The sequence below is a fragment of the Tubulanus polymorphus genome, chromosome 4 (genome assembly GCF_964204645.1).
Source record: "Tubulanus polymorphus chromosome 4, tnTubPoly1.2, whole genome shotgun sequence".
Lineage (NCBI taxonomy): Eukaryota > Metazoa > Nemertea > Palaeonemertea > Tubulaniformes > Tubulanidae > Tubulanus > Tubulanus polymorphus.
Window position 1 is genome coordinate 5,769,268 of NC_134028.1, and position 23,782 is coordinate 5,793,049.

General features: G+C 38.7%; 3 protein-coding genes across 5 annotated transcripts; 2 read left to right on the forward strand and 1 right to left on the reverse strand.

Moving 5' to 3' along the window:
* Positions 1-253: 253 nt before the first annotated feature.
* LOC141904730 (nuclear exosome regulator NRDE2-like) lies at positions 254-17,759 on the forward strand. Of its 3 annotated transcripts, none has more exons than XM_074793373.1 (10): positions 254-487; positions 9,316-9,503; positions 9,608-9,745; positions 10,012-10,159; positions 10,495-11,636; positions 11,934-12,191; positions 14,758-16,299; positions 16,560-16,663; positions 16,749-16,820; positions 17,049-17,759. In XM_074793373.1, the coding sequence occupies exons 2-10, from the start codon at positions 9,341-9,343 to the stop codon at positions 17,640-17,642; spliced, it is 4,161 nt and encodes a 1,386-aa protein (XP_074649474.1). In that variant the 5' UTR covers positions 254-487; positions 9,316-9,340; the 3' UTR covers positions 17,643-17,759. The 3 variants fall into 3 exon arrangements, with proteins under 3 accessions (XP_074649474.1, XP_074649473.1, XP_074649475.1); XM_074793372.1 differs by lacking the exon at positions 254-487 and adding an exon at positions 7,816-8,392; XM_074793374.1 differs by lacking the exon at positions 254-487 and having other exon boundaries at positions 7,816-9,503; positions 10,015-10,159.
* On the reverse strand, positions 350-7,996 carry LOC141903447 (meiosis-specific with OB domain-containing protein-like). Its single transcript, XM_074791565.1, has 14 exons — positions 7,974-7,996; positions 7,304-7,463; positions 7,150-7,207; positions 6,878-7,009; positions 6,434-6,509; positions 5,707-5,911; positions 5,133-5,233; positions 4,845-4,897; positions 4,429-4,524; positions 4,120-4,227; positions 3,215-3,371; positions 2,392-2,599; positions 1,595-1,681; positions 350-448 (listed from the first exon to the last, which is right to left on the reverse strand). Exons 2-14 carry the CDS (start codon positions 7,442-7,444, stop codon positions 350-352), a joined length of 1,521 nt encoding a protein of 506 aa, XP_074647666.1. The 5' UTR covers positions 7,445-7,463; positions 7,974-7,996.
* Positions 17,666-22,843, forward strand: LOC141904731 (transmembrane protein 72-like). Its single transcript, XM_074793376.1, has 7 exons — positions 17,666-17,730; positions 18,139-18,386; positions 18,502-18,562; positions 18,771-18,842; positions 19,657-19,793; positions 19,894-19,999; positions 20,395-22,843. The coding sequence occupies exons 2-7, from the start codon at positions 18,302-18,304 to the stop codon at positions 20,573-20,575; spliced, it is 642 nt and encodes a 213-aa protein (XP_074649477.1). The 5' UTR covers positions 17,666-17,730; positions 18,139-18,301; the 3' UTR covers positions 20,576-22,843.
* The last annotated feature ends 939 nt before the right edge of the window (positions 22,844-23,782 follow it).

Here is a 23,782-nt window from a genome sequence, read left to right on the forward strand (position 1 = left end):
CGGACTAGAGTCGGTAGAACACAAACAGCAAAGAGAATCAGGCAAACAAGTGAAACGATTTTTTTTTCTCAAAAATATCTCAACTAAATATTGCAAAATATGAAAAAAATACAAACACAAGTGATCTCTATCGAAATCACATGTAATTTGCACTAATGCACAACCCGGATGTAAAACTATCAAAATAATCAACACAATATTGACATTGGGAAAATATTGATACAGAAATTATCATCCTTTTTAAACAATTCAAAGATTGTTCCCGTGGATTTCAGACGGTGAATTTTCTTTTAGGGATATGAAACCCGACAGGTGTCTGCAGGGTCGCAAACAACGGAGCCGTATGTATCTATAATCTCATGAATCGAAGCGACTCTTGTAGATTCACCAGTGACATCGACAATATTCTTATCGACGGTTTTGGTCGGTCGAACGATGGCAGAAAAACCTTTGAAAGGAGAAAAAAACTGGAATAGAATTATCGAAGGTAAAACGTATATATAAAACTTATCTATAGTATATCCTCTATAGGGGTTGGAACCCCCCAATTTGATGATTAACCTATGGTCCTATTTGATGAGAAAACCCAGCTGTGCTCGGGGACAAAATAGTTCCTAAATGTCATTAATAGAGTGGGTCTCAGTGGTCAACGCTGCAACTCACGAAAAAGGTCACATCCTTGACTTAGTTTTAACTAAGAGAACCAGATCCGGCTATCACCAACATCGTTGGGTAACCAAGCTATAATTAATCCATTACTCAAGAAACCTGGTTTAGACAGTAATGTTTTGGCCAATTATCGGCCAGTGTTTAATATCCTTTTTTAGTTGAGAAGATTGCACTTCAGCAATGACAGGGTCGCGTGTCAACGAATGAACTTTAATCTCGGTTTTAGTCTGCCTATAGACAGAACTACAATGTATGTTGAGAGTCTACAATGATACTTAATGCCCTTGATCATCACAAGGAAGTTCAATTTGTAATGTCGGACGTGTCATCTGCATTTGATACCATCGACGGTATTGGGGTAGAGAGGCACTCAAAATACTTTTGGGTCACTAGGTTGACATGCACTCAAGTGATTTGAATCGTATACCTTTCGGATAGATTTCAGCAGGTTCGTGGGGCAACACGGGTATCGGGCAACATAGGTGTCCCTATTTACAAGGCCACATCTTGTTCACGTTACCCCAATTCTGTACAGTCTCTTTTTTCTCTGTCCACCAAAGGATCAAGTGTCTTATTTATGATATGCTCATAACCAGGCACTGCCTGTCTAACTGAATACACTGGAGGCAAGAGTTACAAGACAATCATCTGAAATTCGTCTAATTTAACCACTTTGTCGAACAGAGTTCTATGGTTCACGCACTTTTTCTGTCTCGGCACCTACTTTGCGGTTTGCTAATACACATTCGTAACCGACCGTCAGTGGAGTCCTTTAAACGCGCTTAAAAACATTTTATTCGAAGAGTTTTAAACAAAAAGCCACTGTTTAAAAAAACAAATGAATATTTTTAAAGAGCTTTGAAACTGTTTTAACGTTAGGCGTTTTGTAAATAATGAGTTGTTATTATCGGTAACTATTTTTTACCTTGACGTAGATTTTGCATTTTTCTAAAAGATATTTCCACTTGATGTGTGTTTTCATCGACACGGGCGCTTGTATGAATTGTTCCGGCTACAATAGAGATCGATTAGTAATTTGAACCGACCATTCGAGAATAATGATCCATGGGAATAGAATATCAGGTAGACACGAAAATTTATTTATTCATTTCGCACCGAATGCTACGATTTTGGTGATTTCTACTGTTCAACGTCAGGCCGAAATAATGCTGCTACTGTTATAAGGGAAATACTTAGCAATGTGTGCATTTTTGACGCCGTAAAAACCGTTAATGTTTTTATACATTGATACCTGGTATGCGTTATTTAAGGGGTTCTGTGTGACTCCATGTGCACTACGTCATCAAAATAACAATTACAATTTTGAATTTTGGCGTAAATAGATATATCTCATAACTCCTATTTTATCAATTTCAATAAGTACTCTTGAGAGGATGTGTACTACGTAATCAATATTGGGGCTAGACTGGATGATGCATTCAAATCCAGAATAATTTCATTGATCCTTATTATTATATAGCTTACATTATATTATTTAGTGTCGACAATATTAAGCAATATACGTGTATGTGTTATTTTTCAAAGCGTCAATAAACTTTCAATTTAATTTTCTTGTTCTTGTCACTCTGCGAAAGAGGGGCATCGTCATGAAATAATGAAATAGCTCTTCAGGCGAAATGAGCCAAGACAATTGAGAAAAACGATCCGATCGATAGCGACTCTGATTATATCTTGATACGTTCGGATGCTAGTTGGACTTACGGGGAATCCGATGGCTTTTTCAGCGACTGAAGCTTGTAGCAGACAGCCAGTCAGTGTTCCGGTCAAGTCGCTGATGTTCGCGTAAATGCTATAATACAGTCGCGTCGGTACCGGACACTGGTCACCGTGAGAAATCGCGCTGAAATTCGGGCAGTCGATATTCTCGCAAACGCGCTCGTAGATATCCATCACTCGATTACAGCTGCCGCTAAAAACAAGCATTTGAAATTTCGGTGTAAGAGGATGCAATTCTGAAGCCAAAAAAAATCAGGTTTTTCAGTGTGGCCACTTTCCCCATTTACATATTCCAACAGTTTTCCCTGATTTTCCCACGTAATTACACAAAAATATTCCCTGATTCATAAAAAAAATTCATATTCATTTTTCACGAATCGCATATTAATAAAAAATGCGATGATAATAGCATTCGTTAGGCTAAAAAAAATTGATACCTTGTTTCTCCGCTCCGCTAAGCTTAAATGTTGACCCGGCCAGCCGCCTATCTACCCTATACATTACTTTTTTAAAAATCGTGATCAATTTTACCATAACAGACCCGGCCGCTATAGAAATGAACTGTTTACAAATTTTATCATATTTTACAAAAATGACCCGGCCGCTGCGGAAAAACAAGGTATCATTTTTGTTTAGCCTTAGTTTCCCTGATTTTTTCTAGATTTTTTGATTTTGATTCCCCGAGTTTTCCAGGTGTTCCAGGTCAGCGGCCACCCTGTTTTAATCGCCACTCTATGCGACAGGTTGGGGGATGCGGACTGGCTGGACACACCTGCTTGCCAGTTCATGTGTGGCTCCCGACACTTACCACCTAGCAAAGACACAGGCGCTATCAGTCGCGTCCAAATCAAACTTAGATAGATATCCGTAGATGATACCATACGTGTAACCAGTAGCAGAAAACTCGGGTTTGATAAAAATCTGTTTCAACTGTTGAACGTTGTAGACGTCTTTGATACTGGATACTGCAAATTCAATAACAGATACGCTATAGTCAATAACCTTGTCAATCTACCTGTAACTTGGAGCCCAGTCTTACAGCTGTGAGATCTTTACTTATGAACAACTAATGGGACCACACAATAGAAATGTGTATTTAATCTATTGCACAACCAATTGTCTGAAGTGGAACTTTTATTTTTTTTCGTGCTGAACACCAATAGCGAGAACCAAGTCGTCGCGTATTGGAATATCATAAAGATACATACACACATGTTACGTTCCTGCCGGTGGAGCACCTAATCAAACATCTATAGCCGAGCTATATGTATATCTCATAAATGTTTTATTGATAGTTATTGTGTTCACTCTGTTCTCTGTAAATGATTTATGATGTATTTATAGTTAAATATCTGCGTGTGATTCAACCCTGTTTGGTGGAGACAGTTTGTCTTGTTACCCATGCTGATTAAGTGTTGTCTCAGTACTATCTGTATAATTGTCATCCTACCGTCTGTCCTGTAGTTTAAGTCATGAAAATAAACACGCTCAGTCAGTTTTGGTATTCCAAACTGGAATTTTAATTAATCAGGGTCTCCCGACGTCGACCATTCTTCGAGAATACGACCGAATGCTTTTGTAAAACAATACTTTTCTGCCGCGATAATTGCGATAAAACCGATGTACTTGCCTGACGAAAAGCCAATCAATCTATTAGATTTGTAAATCATATCATCAAACCTAAGTCTTCCAATGAATAGTCTGTACACTTACGATCGACGGAATCTTCGGCCATAAAGTTGTTGCATCCAATCTGAGCTGGGTCAGTCGATATTTCAACAGACTGAGCGAACTGATACAAGTTGTACGCCTCTTGGGTGTCTAAAAAAAGAAACTTTGTAAATTCCAAAGTTCATTTCTATTGGCTAAATCCATTTATCTAACACCAGGGAACAGTAAGAATTTGGATAATTTGAGAATGGGCTATAAAGCCACCAAACCCCTTTGCGAAAGGACTTGCACAAAAGAAATATTCATTATATATACTGTATTTGTGGGTATCGTTGAATGTACAATTATTACCAGGGTTAGTGATGATCACTGATTTGCTGCAAGTTGACAATGCGACTTTCTTTCTGTAGCTGTCAAACGACGCTTTAATATCTACCAGAAACAGCACTGAAAATAACACATATATATATATATATGAAAATGTCAGAAATTATATTGCTGTGTACGAAATCACTGTTGCCATGTTTATACAGACAACTTGTACAGGTCACATGTGTTCCGAGCTTTCGAGCAGTTTTTATCAAACATGCCCAAAAAAATGCGGGATTGAATTACGCTTAGATATATCCTTACACAAATGCTTATATGCATATATATATATATATATATATATATATATATATATATATATATATATATATATATATATATATGTGTATATAAAGGGTAACGAACTTGAACTTGGAATTTCCCCCCAACGTCCTTACCATGTTCTTTCGGTATCCACGTTTGAGCCATATTAGACAATTCGTTATCCCAGCTAAAACGATACACGTTTTCACTAGTAATATCTACGACATGGGAAAATGATTCTGATTGCTATAACAGGTGATCAAATTGATTTAAAGCCAATCTAAACATTACAATATATACGATCCGGACAACGACGACACTAGAACTTTCTGTTAACATCTTTCCCAGCGAAGCTCATCAAATAGATTTAACCTTGGAGTGATCAGACTGAATCAGTCTGATTACTCCAAGATTTAACTTACAGCGTAAGTGACGCACTAGCACAAGTTTCGTCCATTAATTGCACTTCACATTTTTTCACCACTCGCCCATTCTTGCAGTTCACCTCCTTAGCGTCACCGACCTAACAACACATTCGCTATTATTAGCGGTCGGAAATACAGGATGCATCGCTTTCACGGTTTTCATAGATTTGATTTTAGAGGAGGCATCGGTATTTCACACGTTGTAGCATGAATTGGTAACATTTTTCAGGGTGGCCACTTTCCACGTGATTACACAAAACTCCCTGAACGAATCATGGATATTTCTAGGTTTAAAATGTTACGATTCATTCACTTATCATTAAATCACGTACAAGAAAAACGTGGCCAATGGTATTATCTTAATACCCTAAGTTTTCCAGGTTTTTGGTAAAATTTGTCAAATTCCTTGAGTTTTCCCTGATTTTTTCTAGATTTTCCTGGTTCCCTGAGTTTTCCAGGCCAGTGGCACCACCCTGATTTGGGACACTATGTGAAGGAACATACCGATTGCCGAGTGCTTTTTCCGTGCCGGTGTTTTTTGTCTGTCAGTAAGTAATCTTACGATACTTACGTTACGCACAGCGGCTAGTATGTTCACCAGGTCACCAGCTCCACCGGCAATCATCACCTGCCCGTTAGCTAGGACATCGCCTAACGTCTGATAATCGCTGCCCGGTCTGATCGGAACGTGCAGTAACTGCGTGTACGGATTCAGATCGACACCGGCGTACAATTTCAACGTGGAATGATGCTCGCTAATGTTCAAACAGAAACAACTGGGAAAAAAGATAGATGGTGATATGTAACTACGACAAACTAAAAAATTCGACAAAAGATCTTCGTTTTAATTCACGCAAAAAAAGTCATCGGCAGCTGCCATATTTATTTTTTAATGTGTTTTTACGTATATTTGGTAAACATACTGATGTGTAATTTGCATATGATAGTATGCATATGATATTAATTTGCATACGATGGTTCATCGTCAAATTCAATGACAAATATACACAGCATATATACATACATTCATATTAATTGATTACTTAAATGAATATCTAGGCATCGTTCTTGTCAGTTGAGAGGAACATGAAATATGGAATATGAATATGCCTAAATTGTAGGTAAATTATTTGTAAAAAGTATAATGCACCACGTGCACCGCGAACATCTCATCAAAAATAAATTCATTTAAATTCATTCTGTTGGTGTACGGTGCATCATACAGCAGATGTGCCGAACACTTCAAATAAATGACAGCTCTCCGGATTGGATTGTGTGTACTATAAACATGTACGTACCTATGAGTGGTTGGTCGAAATTTTTCATCTCTACCGTCACTAGGTTTACTTTGCACTTGTGGGTTTCCGATTTCAACTGCAATGAAATGATGACGAACGCAAAACGTATAAATTACAATATCTATATGGGCCAGCTTTAGAATAACCTTGAAATATATTTTTGCCGATTATTTCAACGGCTGGAAACTTTATGTTTTCAAACGATATCAACCGGGACATTGATCCCTGCAGGGGGTCCAACAATCCATTCGGTTCTAATGAAACAACTACGGCATTACATTACAAAATGTCAACATGTATTTCAAGACGTCGTTTCTTCATACGGTGCAACAGTTATGACGAACTCTTAGAGAAACGAAATGATATTTTGACCAGCATAATCAAACTTTCAAGAATAATGATCAAGAGACCAGTGACAGTGTGAAGGCCTACGACAGTGTTTACCTATATCATTGATGTGAAATAGTTCGGCTAGACTTCGGATACGTTCGTAGCCTCCCCAGCAGGTTGCGTTTATAGAATCATCCGGCGAATCTCTGATGGTAAAACTCAATAAATGAAGTTCACTTCCCGGCACTAAAAAGCAGAAAAATTGAAATAAAACGTGCATATTTATACATGCCAGGATCAACTATGATTTCGAGATCAATTTCGATTAAAAATCATGAGATGATCTTCTCGATTGGTTTTCTTATCGACCGCACACTGTTCTCGACCTTTTTTACTAGGAATAGCCTTTGGTTGTTCTTTAGCCAAAACGACACCAACAATAACCTGGAAATGAAAGAAAATTAGAACCTGGGGTGGGTGATCGAACAACGACTTCTCATATTGGTTGATAAATTATCTCTCGAAAACTGCTCTTGATACCGTATTTGAAATCCCAGGTACGAGATCTTTGATAGAAGTAATACCAGTGCTGTAGTTTGGAATAGCTGATGTCTGTTGGTAGTGGGCCGAACCGAAGTCGAAGTCACTTTGGCGAAACTGATTATTGTCGTTCCAAGCCATCTTATGATTCTTCCTAAAACTGTTAAATACCGGTGATGATAAAAGGATTGTCAAAAGGGTTGCCAGATGATACACGTTTTACTAACGTTAATTCATTCGATTCCCGAATAAGATGACTACAGGTAGTGGCCCTGGTGCTGGTTGCACAGTCGTGACTTCGAAACGACTATATCATGCAACACGTCTAAAAGTCAGACCAGTGTGGCAGTAGGCCTATAGGCCTATAAGTATGGTATTTAGACCAACTAATGACTGCGCAACTGACCCAGATTCTGAAGAAAGCCTGGAAACGAAAAGCCTGGGTCAAATAAACTAATATAGCCTAAATGTCTATGTTATTCATATAATTTGACACTTGTATAAAATAAGTCTAATGGAATTTGCCTCGCTTCCTAATCAATTTCTCACTAATGAATTTCAAATAATAAAAGACCACACAGTCTCCAGCGTCGGGTATACAACTAGTGGAAAGATTAAAAAGATGAAAATTGCGACTCAAGGTAAAGAACGTGTCGCGTCGTCAATGCACCGTGACTACTGTGTATTTTCACTGTCCAGTCAGGCAGTACGGGAGTTCAAAAATCCCGGGTCAGAGTGGAGCTGTGTAGGTAGTAAAAAATGCTCGGTGTTACCTAAAAATTTCAAATTTTTAAATTCTGAAATCTTTTGTCGATACGATGTTACAAATATGAGAGAGAGATAAGAGAACTATAATATATCATATTAACAGAGATTGCTTTCAATACCGGCCCGAGGCCTGGCCATACTGTGCACCAGACGGTGCTGCCCTCTAATCTGAAGAATCGGTTAAGGTCATCACTGTGGAGCTTATGACAAGTTGCGAGTTTTGGAAATATGTTTCGCAATAAATACGTTTTTTATGCATGACATATCACTCAAAGCAATAAAATTGATGCATAACAAATGAACGAAGTGAGTTAAAGCCAGGTAAGGAGATTTTACTTTCGGTTGAAATTGATTTGTCGTTTTAATTTACCGGGTTTTGTCGGTTTTCACAACCAATCAAATTTAAATTAAATTTATTTTTGGGCGATCTGTCCCAAATGGCCGGCTCTATTATCCATCCGGACGCGTCCGGATGTCTCCAATTTCACTCTTTTATCGATCACGTGATCATCCGGATATCTCCGGACTCTCCATTCTGGCGAGGTGGTTTAGTTGCGGAGTGGAGCCGTGCGGTTAAGAAGATACACGTTCAGCATAGCATTAACAGGCAACCAGTCTAGGCTCAGCAACCAGTCTATTAAGTGATAGCACAGTCGTTCTCCGATTGTACTCTATTTCACCGGAATCTCCGGATTATCCGGATATCAATCCGGACGTGATAATAGAGTCGGCCAAAATGGTGTACATGACTAACCCTAAAAAATCGACGGGTGAAATTAATTTCTCGATTTTTCTAAAACAATATTAGGAATTTTATTCGCAAAACAGTAAATGTCTGCATGCACGTTCATTTATTTTTCTTGACTTACATACCACATGTCCATAGAGACGGACAATATTTCTCATTTGGCACCATTTTGGGTGATTGGTATGACTGCTGTGTAGGTGTCCCTAATTGTTATGTACCTAACCTTACCATAACACTATTCTTTAATAACACTAGCGCCACCAAGTGGATAGGTGACCCAAACAGCAGTTAGACCGGGCGATTGTCCTTGCATGTATCACTCCAAATGAAGGTGCATCTGTTTGATTCTATGTGTTCTTGATTATGCAAAATTGAATCATTGGGCGGGTTGGCTATGTCAGGGCATCTGTCATCTACATGTCATTAGCATTCCAGACTTTCCCATTTTTTGGTGTCAATTTGATATTAGTTTACTATCATACCTATTTTATTATAGCTATTTACCAACTTACTACGGGGCAATGATGGACAGCAATAATGGCAACACAGCCCCTATTTTCCCATGCGTGGGATACGAACAGGATGGCCCAAAACCTGCCAGCACTTCTAATAACTGTCTCTTCCCAGTTTATGCTGATCAAGAAACGAATGACGCAGAGAAAGCTGATAATTTGCATAAAGCAGGTAGATCGTATGAATATTTTTCAGTGATTTGATGAGTTCTTGAGGAAATTGAGACTTGTTTGATATCGCGATTGGTAATTAAACCTTGCTTTTTGGCATTTTAGATTCAAAATTAGATTGGCTTGAAAATTCAAGCTTCAAATCAGAACATGTTGCGGTATTGCATAAACTGTCACAGGCTGATCGAAGCAGTTCATTGGATAAAAATGAAATCGTTGAAATCAGTGATGAGGAGAGCGAAGGTAAATAAAAGATCATGCAGGTGGTTGAACGGAGTATGGGGACTTTGGGGAATCAGGTCCTGGGTCTTTGAACGAATTGGCCTATTGTTCTTCAGGGGAGCCACTTACCTGGAAATCAGGGAAATGTCAGTAGGGAAAACTTCCGTTTCCTTCTATATCTTTCGTATTTGATTGTATTAATTGATTGGACTCAGATCAGTCGGGGAAAAGTCAGAGAAAAAGCGAGTCAAATAAAAGTGGTCACCCTGTTCTTTTTTTCAAACTAGCAGGAAAATCCTTGAAACGACGAAATTCTTCTGATGACGACAGCGATGATTACCGTAAACGCAGGTCAAAGCAAAAACATAAAAAGCACAAACATAAAAAGCATAAAAAGAAAGAGAAGAAGAATGACAAGACCGACCGTGATATTCGGTAAGTTCGAATATCTGAAAAATGCCCGAAATTAATCCTTTAATACTCCTTCAATTTTGAGAAATCGTACCGTAACTAGAAATGTTATTTAGTTGGACAGTAAACTATGCCTAAATCAGTACAATTGGGACCAAGGTTTTTGCCTACAAAACCGCTGAATTAATGGTTTACCGAGATAAACATTACCGATTTAGGAGGAGTCTACTGTAATTGGAATATGAAAATGATGCAGACAATTCCTCGAAATTTGAAATTTTCTCCTTGATAATTCCTCATATCCAGGAATAACTGATCACGAACCCTGTTTTATTTTATGGCGTTTTCAAATATTCCAGTCGTGAATCGTCGAAAAATGCGAACGCGCACAATGACGAAAAACTGAAAGAACTTCCTTCGACGAGCGGAAAAGTTTTCATCGAAGACATGCACGGATTGATCGTGGAACACGCTTATCGAATCGATCGTAAACCGGACCGATTGAATCTAACGTACGGGGAACTTTACAAACATCATATCGCGCGTTATCGAAAATTCCGCTACGGCATCCTAGGATACGGCGGCGCACTCGATCAGCTATTCGATTACTCGAAAAAACGACGCGCGCGACGACTCGAAGCGCCGCGATTTTTCGCCGACGAAGTCGCGCGTCGTCTAAAAAGCGATGAAAATGTAATCGATTTATCAGCGGATAAAACTAGGATGGCAAGTGAAAAGGGCGGCAAATTTCATGAGCGTAGCGACGCTGCGGAGGATGTGGCGGAATTGTTTTTACCGCTTGAAACGAAAATTAATGAGAAGTCATCCGTCGATGAAAAGTCGTCTGCTTCGATGAATCCTTTAGGAGTTTACGATGCAGGGACTGAACTTTACATTCAGGGGAAACCGTTGAAGCAGCCGCATGCCGAAGAGGAGATTGAAGCGGTTACTGTGGATACCAGTGTCATCGAGGGTTTAAAAGAAACACGCGATCAGTTCATCCGTCGAAAAACTACCGAATATAACAAGCATTTACGATTGAACGTCGGCGACGTCGCGACGTGGTTAGAATTCGTCGAATTTCAGGACGAACTCGACGCCGACAATTATAAAACGATGACGACCGCCGCGACGAAAGACGAACGAAACTCGCGGCGTCGTTTGTCGGCGATTCGCGTCGAGAAGAAAGTCGCAATTATCGATCGCGCGATCGAATCGAATCCGGGGAGCGTCGATTTGCGGCTGGCGCGGTTAGAACTGTGCGACGACGTTTGGAATTACGAACAGTTGTCGAAAGAGTGGGATCGTTTGCTGTTCCATCACGTGAACAGCATTGAAATGTGGCGTAGATACTTGAAATTTACGCAATCGCGAATGCAGACGTTTTCTCTGTCGACGATGTTGAAAACGTATCAGAAATGTTTGTCGACGTTAATTCAATTGTACGATGGCAAACTGCGGAGTCATACGTTACCGGTTAATCTAGAGAATCATATTTTAGGTATGAATGACTGAATTTATTTTCTCACATATATAAATACGAATAATGTCATGATTATTTACATATTTATTGAAATTTACATAATTGATGAGGATACCCCGAGCCCTAAGAGCTGTACCTGGAGGAGGATGTACTCCTATCAAGAAATTTACAATAACGCTTATATAGTATAATAATATAGCGATCGTGATTATGACAAGAAACAAAAATGATGAGGATTGTTATAAATGAAGAGAAAAAATGGTGATAATAATAAATTATTATTATTATCGTAAGTATCAATCATTTGAATTGCAGATATTTTGGTTGAGTTATGTTGGAAGTTGAAACAGGCCGGTCAGTCTGAGAAAGCCGTATCGATCATGCAAGCTATACTCGAATTCAACCTACGGTGTCCGGCGTCGCTGAGAAACTCCACCGCCGAAGAACGCGCGGCTGTATTTGAAGTTTTCTGGGATAGTTGCGTTCCTCGTATCGGTGAGAATGGGGCAGTCGGCTGGTCGGCGTGGATGGCTGATAAACTACAACAGTTTCCGGCCCCTACGACTTCTGCGGGTAAATATGATGCATTATGTGAAGGTTTTTGTGACAAAAAAGTTCAGGGAATAATCAGGGAAATTTTGAGATCACTAGATCGCGTGTAAAATCAAACAGATTCCATATTGGGCATACAGATTGTCTCTTGTAGTTGACTGTGTTTATTCATTGGATTCTTAGCAGGTCAAGTCAGGGGAACCAACGTGCATATCAGGGAATAGTCGGGGAATGTCAAGGGAAAAGCAAGTCAAATATAAGTGGCCACCCTGATTATACATGTCATGCTTATCTGGTTTCAAATTGGTTCAGGTATTTTCTTGACAGTTCTTAGTTTATTCTTCACACCTTTGGCATTCGATCTATTCATACTTTAAAGGTTACAGAATATATTTCCCGGCCTATATTGATAAAAACATAGCAACCGAATAATCATGTTTTAACGTGCGCAGTTCAAATCATTTCACATTTCAAATGTACAGTCACGAATATTTGCTTTCGGTTATTATTATCTACATCGATTTCGAATGCAATTTTTCATGACCTGACTTCATGACAAAATAGGAATTCCAATATAAAAGTAACGTAGTTTATTCAAAGGCGTTTGACACTTAACAAGCCATGATCACCAAACAGCATCGGTTTCTATAATGACTTAACGCACCTTGACGTCATCATTTTATCTGCGAGTTTGGCTGTTGACTAAAACTCTCATAAATGTAGTTACTCAAGTGTCCCTTATCTAGAAAAAAATCACCTTGAATGTTGACTTTATGGTCTATGTATATCTTTCTGTATGCTATAAGACTTATCTAATTGGGTAACGTTGTCATTCGCAGTTAAAATTGTGTGACATTTTTTTTTAAATCATAATGGTCTAAATGTCTAGCTGAACGAAGATTGTATTCAATTGTGCTCGCTTAAAATATCTTCGTCGTAATTCGTAATAGATTCATTGGATCTGAGAGTAGCTGAAATTCTGTCAAATTAATTATCCAGCCTAAGTTTGAATTTCATAACCTGTTGGTGGATCTGATTGGCTACGATTCTTGGGATTATCGATCTTATCAAGACTGGGTAACCTCCGAATGGTCATAATTGTTTAATGGCGCTAAGTGAAGATGCAAATACTGAGCCACTAAATCACTCGACTAATCGTACATCAGAATCCGTGAATAATGACGATGCGTCGAAAAAGATCATCCAGGCCAGTCTGCTAATCGTACTGTTCTTTCTGATCGTTTTCGGAAATTCTCTCACGATCGCCGCTATCATCAAATTCCAAAATCTACGCACAAAAACGAACGTGTTCATTTTGAATGTCGCCGTCGCCGATCTCTGCGTCGGATTGACGTTGATTTATCACGTCGTGTTTTTCTTCAAGCCGCGCTGGTCGGAGGATAAATATCTCTGTCTGACGCGGTACGTTTCGATTTTGATATTTTTCTCGGCGTCGTTGCTGTTTTTGACCGTGATCGCCGTCGATAGGTATGTCGCGTTGACCCGCCCGCTCGAGTACGTGCTGATGTTGACCAAGAAAAAGGTCAAAATCATCGTCGGCTTAATCTGGTTCTGGTCTCTAGTGCTCGGTGTCATTCCATACTACTGGAATGAGTGGGAACTGGAAGAAGAACTGGAATGTCGTTCGCAAGATGTCCTCCCGTTAGCATTTATATACTTGTTATTCACGCTGGTGCTGATTTGCGCGGCGATTATCTCTGTGATTTACGCGCGAATTTTCCATCGAATTCACTTGCAAGAAATTCGCGTGCAGCCGATTCAGGCGTATCGGCGACGCACGTTCTCGCTGATGAGTCAACAACGACCGCGCGCGATGTCATTTTCGAACCGTGAATTCAAAACGACGAAAATGCTCGGTCTGATTCTCGGCTGTTTTCTCGTCTGTTGGATTACGTTCGCCGTTTCGAATCTGGTCGCCGTCTACGACAAGAGGGAGTCGGCCCATTGGGCGACTTTGTTCGGCACGGTTCTTGGCATCGCGAATTCGTCATTGAATCCGATGATTTATTGTTGGAAGAACAGCTCGTTTCGTAAAGCGTTTAAAGATCTGCTCTGCGGTAAACACGTCAAGTAAGACATGATTGGGTTTAAACCGAGAAGAGCAAATCGAAAACTGTACATTGTTATATGTAGCTGGATTCAGGTCCACAGTTGTGGGTTAAACTCTCTGCAATTAACCCCTTCAGTGCATGTACACCATAGTACGGTGTATAAATCATTGATAGACTTCGTTTGTATACCGCATTACGGATGATGCAGTGTATTGATATGGTAGCTAATTGTATTTAATCTGTATTGAATGATGGCGGCACCTTTCCAACGTTGGGAAATGTTTGTTAATAACGACACACTGCACTGCAGTGTAAACACTATACAACGCACTGGGATGGAACTTTTCAAAATATTTGAACTTTTCTAATTTTTCAAACTCTCCACCACAACAGTATTGATTAGTTGGCACTGAAAGGGTTGAAAATAAACTTATTTTGACTGTGGGACACAATCCTTGTTTTGATCGTGAGATTTCTGACATAAATTTGTAATTGATATTTTTCTCTACTTTCAGTGGAAGATGACATGGATGAGATAGCCGAACACGGTGGAGTTGATCTGGCCAATCTGTGGTTGAAAGTGGAAACCGCTCGCGAAAATCACGCCTGGTTTCCGTGGAGGCCTAATATATTACTGGGCGAAGGACAGGACGATTGCGAAGATCCTGACCGTGTAGTGCTATTCGACGATATCGCCGCCTTTCTTATAACGTTTCCGAAAACTTTGCATTTAAATATCGTGTCCTCATTTCTGGAACTATTAGGATTCAGCGATCGCAATGAAGTGACTTCTCCCTCGTCGAAATGTGAGAATTTTCTGCAACATTTCGAAAGAACGCTTGAAAAGCCGAATCATATAATCAATAGTGGAAATTTAGACATTCGTTTGGCTGATTTTCCAATGAGCGAGCCCGTTTTCAATCACGAGTTCATGAAAAATGTGTTCGAATTTGCATTGAAATCATCATTAGCCCCTTGCGATCAGTACTGTTTAACACGTATGCTACTTCGATACAATGTAGTGTATTTAGGTCGATGCCAACGGGACCGGTCCGGCGATCAAAAACATCTAAAATTATTGAGAAAAGACACGAAAAAGCTAATCAAATCGGTTCTAAGTGAAAACAGAAATGATTTAGATTTATGGACGTTTTATGCTCAATTCGAATGGTACATTGGAAGTGTAACCGAAAGTACGAAGGTTTTCGACACAGCCATAAGCATGAATTGTCCGACATGGTCTGAATCTCTGGTAGAAGCCGATAAGAAATCTGTCTGTCACATTTACCGCATATACTGCGATTGTTTGCTCGGTTTAAATCGATTCAGTCTCTCCGGTAGAGATTACTTAAAACAGCCGATAGAATTCATGACGAAGGAACCTCTACGTGAAGATCTACGCGATCGAGTAGTTTATCTATCGGCTTGTTTAAGCGGTTCTTGCGACTTTGTCAATCCGTCGGTTTCGCAGCGCTGCGTCGGTCCGGCGATATTGAAAACTCGTAAGGCTTACGCGCAAACTCTAGAAAAAGCTTTCGAAAATTTCGAAGATAGAATGACGTCGATGTATTCTCGTACTGTCGATGACTTCAAGCAAAGCGCTGAAATAGTTCTCGATTTGAGTTATTGTTACGCGTTATTTCAATACTTCACCGTCGGCGTCCATGCCCTGCGGATCGCGTTCGAGTCTGGTTTCGATCGTTTGAAAGCGTTGAAATCCGAGAAGATTGCCGACGATGACACGAACTCGATATTTCATCGAACTCAGGAATCTTTATATATTCGTTATATCCGTTTGCTACAATGTCATATGAAATGGACGGTTTGCTCGCTGTCCGTATTGAGAACTGGTGTTCGCCAGGCGCTCGAAGAGTTTCCCGACAATCCGACGTTGCTGCAGTGTCTCGTAACGATCGATTGTTCGGGACATCTGGTCAGCGGTTTACGGCGATATTTCGATGAACACGCCCGTCACAGTCGCAGCGTGTTTCACTGGTTTTACAGAATCTATACCGAACTGCAAAGATTACATGACACTGAATCTGAAGCTACTATGGGTAAGTGAGGTATCAGCTATATTGACAATGCAATGGTAGATCGGGACTACAGAAATACTTTCAGTTATCTCCGATAAGTCAAAAAGTTTTGTCAGTTTTTTGAAATTTCCATCAGTTCTGCCGATGCTGAACTTAGATTTTCGAAGATTTTCCATTAGACAACCAAGTTTTCATTTAAGCCCGATATAGGCCTACTCTTTTAAGCACAGACCACACACATGCAATAAATCTTTGACTACTTCTTTGGTTACTTCTTCCAGGAACAGGAACAGTTCATCGAATTGGTGCTTTATTTCAAAGAGCGACTGATAGTAATACTGGCCGATATTGCTTATTACTGTGGCGAATGTACATGGCGTTTCAGGTTTGTACTGAAGCAGTTTTTCCCTCTGAATTCTATAGTTTCCCAAAACTTCCCTTATGTAGGTTAAGTATTTTTCTATTGGCAGGTGAAACATGGACAGAACAACGAAGCTAAAGGTGTATTCTACAAAGCTTTGCAGAATTGTCCCTGGGCGAAGGTAAGCCTATATTGATCCTATGTAGTGGGATTTCTTCATCTTGCTTTACGTCGTTCAGATCTTGGCTTCTCAAGACTAACCCTATTGGATTATTTACTTAACCTCAGGACGGGATGGCCTTTTGGTGCCTGCTTGTCTCTCAGCACTGATAGTGAATGCAACAGCACCATGCCTTATCCCACTGAGTGAGGCTGAAAAATTATTCAATCTTTTAAAATTCCCTTTCAGGTTCTGTATCTCGATGCTGTAAGTTATTTTCCTGATGATCTACAAGATGTGGTTGATTTGATAGTCGAGAAGGAATTGCGTTTACGAGCATTACCGGAAGAACTGGAAATACTAACTGAAAAACCTGTGCACCAAACTGATAGTGAAAACCTGACATCAGTTCCTGAGAATATGGAGGCCTCGCTCCATCCGACATCTGTATCTGAGGATCTGGAGACAGTGGTCCATCCCACATTTGTGTCTGAGGATCTGGAGACTGTGGTCCATCAGACATCTGTTTCTGAGGATAAGGAGACTGTGGTCCATCTGACATCAATGACTAGGCCTAATGATCAATCCGATGTGGTCCATCCGATTTCATTGACTAAGGATCAGGAGACTGTGGTGCATCCAACATTAGTGTCTGAGGATCAGGAGAATGTGGTCCATAAGACATCAGTGTCTAATAATCAGGAGAATGTGGTCCATCAGACAGCAATGTCTGATAATCAGGAGAACGTGGTCCATCAGACAGCAATGTCTGATAATCAGGAGAACGTGGTCCATCAGACAGCAATGCCTGATAATCAGGAGATTGTAAGCAATGTCTTATAATCAGGAGATTGTAGTCAATCAGACTTCCGTATAGAGAAACACCTAATTTCATTAAAAAGTGAATTTTGTTGATGAAAGCCAGTGATAAGTAAATAAATTATTTATTTTTTCAACTAAGATTTTATTTGTTACAATGTTTCGGTTTTAAGTAACAAGGAAAAAAGGAACAATTCTTTGAGTTTATCGAGAACAAGACAAGTAGTGAGTAACCGGTCTATGGTTTAGTTTCACGTTCTGACAATTCTTTGAGTTTATCGAGAACAAGGACAAGTAGTGAGTAACCGGATATGGTTTAGTTTCACGTTCTGATATTTTCACAAATCACGTATTGGTTGGTATAAGCCCATCCGATTATATAAAGCTTACCACTTACGATTAGGTAACAAACTAAGAGAACAAAAGAACCCTTTAGGTTGGAATGGTTATTTTTGTTTTACATCTATTTTATACTTCTATTTTATTTGTGACAATATTCATTTCGTTTTTATGTTATAAGGAAAAGAGAAAAGTGGGATGGAAGTGCTGAAATATTGTGGGATTCGAACCCAATCTGACGTGTTTATGTATTTCACCGCCAGGTGGAAACTGTGAAATCGTACGATGGAGAACACGCGTTGACGATGTTTTGGTGTTGTTTTCTGTCAAAAAAATAATGAAACATGGCTTATAATCGGGCGGTTTGTCGCTGTACATGGGAATACTACGTGTGGTTGCCGCGGACCTGGTCAATTCTAACTGCTACAGGTATGTTGTTGACCAGACCAGTGTCAACCGGTGTTTTTGACATGTCGACAGTCGCACTAAATACCGAAACAAAACTGCATTTTTGTACAGATACTATGGATTTTTTTCTCTCCAGGATTATGGGGCGTAGGATGTGAGATTTTGACCCGCCGTCATCCTCTAGGGGCTTATATTTTGTAAGTGTGACCACTGTTAGAGTAGTTGGAGTTTGTCTTTTTTACTGCTTGTCTCTAGTCTATGACTATTAAGCAATTTAATTGAATGGATAATAATTACTGAGTGTGACTATGTTATTGTGGTGGCACCTTAGTCGGTAGAACATACACGTTTATCCATAAATATTGTCGAATTTTTGTTTGATATTTGTTGTATATATTTTTGCAGAGTAGTTGCAATTTTGATGTCATTCCTTGAAGTAGTTTTCGCTGTTAATATTTGTATAGTTCTATGTATGAGGTGAGTAGGTTTCAGGCTATCCATTTATTGAAGAATAAAAAAATGTGAGATAATTTTGAAATTGCAACTCATAAACTATGAGCCATTTTCAAAAGGTTCTTGAAAATTGCGCACAGCATTTGAGTTGAAAGGTTGAAATCCTCTTAAAAGTATTTCTCTGATTATGGTTTTTATTTCCTCAACTGAATTAGACAGAAGTTTATGCATTTATTATGCCTACACAACCTTCAATTTCTATCTCCTCTTCTCTCCCTAATAATATGCATGCGTGTTTGACTATCCATTTCATACAACAATGGAATTAATTTTGTGGCTATGCCTGTTAAGACAGTTTGATAAATTTGTTTGTGACAAAATTCACCATTGGAAGCTCATTTAATCAGTATTTAATATGATATGTCGGACTGCTTTTAGCTGCGATCAGTTCCAAAACAATAAAGTCATATCAGGATTACCTACCATCATAATCCTAGTGACTACACAGTTGATTATGCTGGACCAAATTAATCTTTTTCGCTAAGTAGATTGCCGTATTAATTCATTACAGTCAAACCCCGATAAACCGCCCTCCCATATACCGCCACCCTCGCCTACCCCCAGGTTTTCTCAATGTACATCTCTATACAAATTCATAGTAAAACACCCCCAAATGTACCGCCAAAATCGTTCTGCACCGATTTGGGCGGTATATGTAGGGGGTTGACTGTATTAAGCAACAATTCAGGACTTCCTTTTAAGTAAGACTGTTATGTAAGAGCTTCTATACTGGTATTTGATAACTTACTTATTGAGCAATTATGTTTTTGACTTTCAGAGATGAAAATCCTCAGTTTATCTCATTTTGGAAAAATGTACTATGGATTGATGACTGGAGGAAAGGATTTTTGTACTTAGTTTTGTCGGTCGGTTGTTTTACTCAGCCACACATAGAGTGGTTGGCTGTCGTGTCGGGTAAGTTTCACCTATTGTAATTTTCGTCAACGAAACTCCGACCCACAGTCGTGTGGACACAGTTGAGTCCTATCGTATTTGTCATATATATTCATTGCAGGCGTTATGATGGTTATTTCGGGAATTTTATACTCGGTGAAAACTTACAAAACTCGCCTCGATGAAAAAATGCAGCAATTATTGAGACAAGATAATACATACGACCGGTAAGCTGGGAACTTTTTCTCATCCTAACTTAATAACGTAGAAAACATAGGCAAAGGATTCCGGTGCCTTGCATTGATATCTCAAATAATTCCATGTAATATTTTTGTAAAAAATACATTTGAAAAATAGGTACGTATCAAAAACGGGTTCGCCACTTTCCTGGCAATCAAGTCAGGGAATTTTATTTTCTTTAAAAAAGTCGGGGAATTTGGTAAAAATCTGGGAAATTTATTGTGAGATAGCTGTGGTTTGATGGCACGTATCATACAGTCTTCCTCTATGTTTTATGTAATTTGGCTGCGTTAAGTGATTGAATCCTTAAGCAGGGCAAGTCAGGGAAAAACAACTTAAAATGAGGTTAACTAATAGTAAGTTCTCAACTTTGTCTTTTTAGGTTCGACGAATTATCGGTCGATTTGAACGATCAAGATTTCCAACGTAGCAACATAATCATAAACAATTCGGTACTCGTGCACGACATAATGCAGGGGCATATTTCGGTTCCGTCTGACGATGACGACTCGTTTACTGACTCGGTCGGTATTGCCGAACAAGACGAGATATTAGAAGTATAGCTACTGTTACATCGATTTAGATTTGAATAATTTTGATATCGCCGCGGAGACAATGTTTGCGGACGAATTCTGCTGAGGAGAACAACAGTTAAAACAATGCAAAGTTCATTCGAAGTTTGATAGATTGATTTCATTTAATTTTCTATGGTATATAAATCCTGCTGTTAACACTGTTAATTATGCCCTGTGGATATTGCATGGTACTGATAGTATATTCAGTTCTTCTCTTAGCACAGTCTACTACGGATATATCATATACATGGTATAGGAGGATGGGCGTGAGACTGATGTGAAAAATGTGAACAGTTCTTGGTAATGAAATTTCAAAATTTACGAAAAAAATACGAAAAATTACAAAATAATGTGCGAAATTTTACGAAACTTTGTTTGCAGAAAATTTTGATGATGAATTTTCAGCATAATGTTCTTTCTTTTTTGCCTTTGGAGATGCACAAATGCATACGTGCACGTATCTTTTGTGTTTCTCTTCATTTAGGCTGATTGTTTTGGATCTCGAGATCAATTTGATAAGACCCAGTGATTTCCTTCTTGTCAACTAAGCACCGTTTCACCATTCTAAAAACCAATGCTGTTTGACAGCATTTCTTACAATACTCGATGTAAAATGTATTGATACTTCGAAAATTTAACTGTGAAAAACTAGGGTTTTAGTAGAATATTATGATGTAAAAATTCCACTATTCCCGAATCTGGCCCCCCTGTTAGTAGAATATCTATGATATATCCATCTTATGATATAACAAATGCTTACGCATATGCAGCATATCTTATCCATGATAGTCCCAAGCATGATACAATATATCGGCAAGCATAAATACCTCATGTTTGCCTTTGAAGTGGAGATATATCCGTAGTTTTCTGCGTTTATTTTCGATTAAAATGTACATACATTTTGCAGGGCTGAAAGATCTGCTTTTTGTACAGGTTTTTTTGCGGTTAGACAAAGTTCTGTTCTGTACACAGACTCTAAACAATGAGTTACTATTCTTTTCTTTTTATTTTTGCTATTGTTTTTGTCATTTTATGTGTTTCGAATTTTCACTGCCATTTGCATTACTTGTCGAGATAAGTACAGCTGCACGTAGGAAAAATTTACTCTATTTTGTTTATAATTATAATTTATATTTTCATTCTTTTTCTCTACCTACCCGCGTAGGTATCCGCTAGTTCTGTACATTAGTCAGGATGCAGTTAAATCCTGATATTATGAATCAACCCAGTACAATAGAACAACATGACCCTTTATTCTCATTGAATAACATACTACATGGATACAACATTACCTTACATTGAATTAAAAAAAAATGATATTACAGGGTTTGTCTGTATGCTTTTGAGCTTAATTATCTTATAATTCATAGCTACAATAAAATGTATTCCACTAGAAATTATTCCGATTTATGTCCATAGATAAAACCTGGAATTGAATATCACACTGTCCTTCCTGACTTAAAAACATTCCAATAATAATGTCCATTCTGTGACCATGTCTTAATACTGTGTGCTGATTTCAACTGCTGATACGATAATGAAAAATGATCTTTAAAATGTCTTCAATTTTGAAAAAAAATGTATAGATTTCATGGCGTTTTTTGCTGTTGTTGGATTTGAAGATCTGCCATATCTTAAGAGAGGTTATTTTGCCAATAAGCTGGCCAATATTCACTGTTGATCCTTTTAGGTGATATTTTACGGTGAAACAGTTGAATCACTTAATAGAATCAACAATGTACCCGGCAAAGGTGTTTTTTAGTGCACGCGTGTTGAATAATTGCCAGGAATGCTTGCAGAAGAATTTTCAAATTATTTGTGCTTGTGTGTATCTGTGTGTGTGTTATCTATGCACTTAAAAAACGGGGACAATCATCGAGGAAAATCGGTTAAAAAATGTTTCTCTCCTCATTTTGTTTTTAACATCTCATTAACGGCATTGTTGTGTACACAACATTCCTGCAGATCTGAAAAATATGTGTTTGTTCTACGCAGAGAAACTTCCAATAATTCTCATTATTTATCAATAGAATGTGCGTAGAACAGTTGTTTCAATGTAATGTATTTTATTTCTATCATAGCTCATTTCTATCAGCTAAGCTTCTCTTCTTTCATCAATTGTTACAGTAAAAAATGCCATATTTCATTTTCTTCGGTGCTAGATGAATTTTGTATGAGAAATGAATAGTTGATATTAATGCATGAACACAATGGATCTGAATGAATGGATTGTGTTATTAGGAAATAAAACATGAAGCGGAATGTTTTTTCAATGAAAAAAAAATGATTGTTTGGTTTTGTCTATTTGTCCATTGAACTTCTATGATATGTCTATTCACTTGGGAACATGAAAATAATTCGCCTAGTACTCCGGCGAATTATGGGATTCGAACCTGATGGATTTTGACGTTTCCTAATTGTGCGCGAAAAATCTGCGCATTGCGTGTGTCAAATATAAAGATGGCGGAATTGGACGAATATTCAGCGGCTGGTCCAAATAAACGTCCCAGACTGGACAGTGGTAGTTTCGACGTCGGCGGGCAAGTGTTAAGTTCGAACGTAAACACACGAAGAACATGTGAAGCGAATCCGGGTGACAGTAACGCGATATTGGATGAGAAAAACGCAGGTAAAGAGTCGATTTTTTCTGAATCATTTGACACAGCCTCGTTTTGGATATATTTGATTGACAGCTCGTTGATTGACAGTTAATTGACGTTTCGTGTTAAGCGTGCAATAGGCGATATAGAGATAACATTTAAACGATTTTAAGCGAATTAACCTTTGATTGATGGATCACTTCTAACAAGAAATTTTCTTACAATTCCCTTGTGACCTGACTTCCAGCTTTCCTTGAATTTCTGACTCATTAGTCTAGGAAAATTTCATGTTTTATATTCCTGAGGCAGCCAGTCTCACCTTTTAAAGGTTACGGATGACTGATTTTCAGAGATGTTCGGCCAAGTATTATTTACCTGAAAAGCTCTTATAATAAGCTTATCATTTATCTTTTAGCTGCCGGTACCAATAACACTGAACTACCCGCTGTCATACACAGTCTAATATCAGACTATTTACCAGAACAACAACACAATTCTGGTAAGTTGTAGCGCAGTCTGAATAACCTGCTGAAACTTGGGGAATTCAAATTCAGTTTAAAGAATATCACAATTGCCATGACTGATAGGTAGGCCT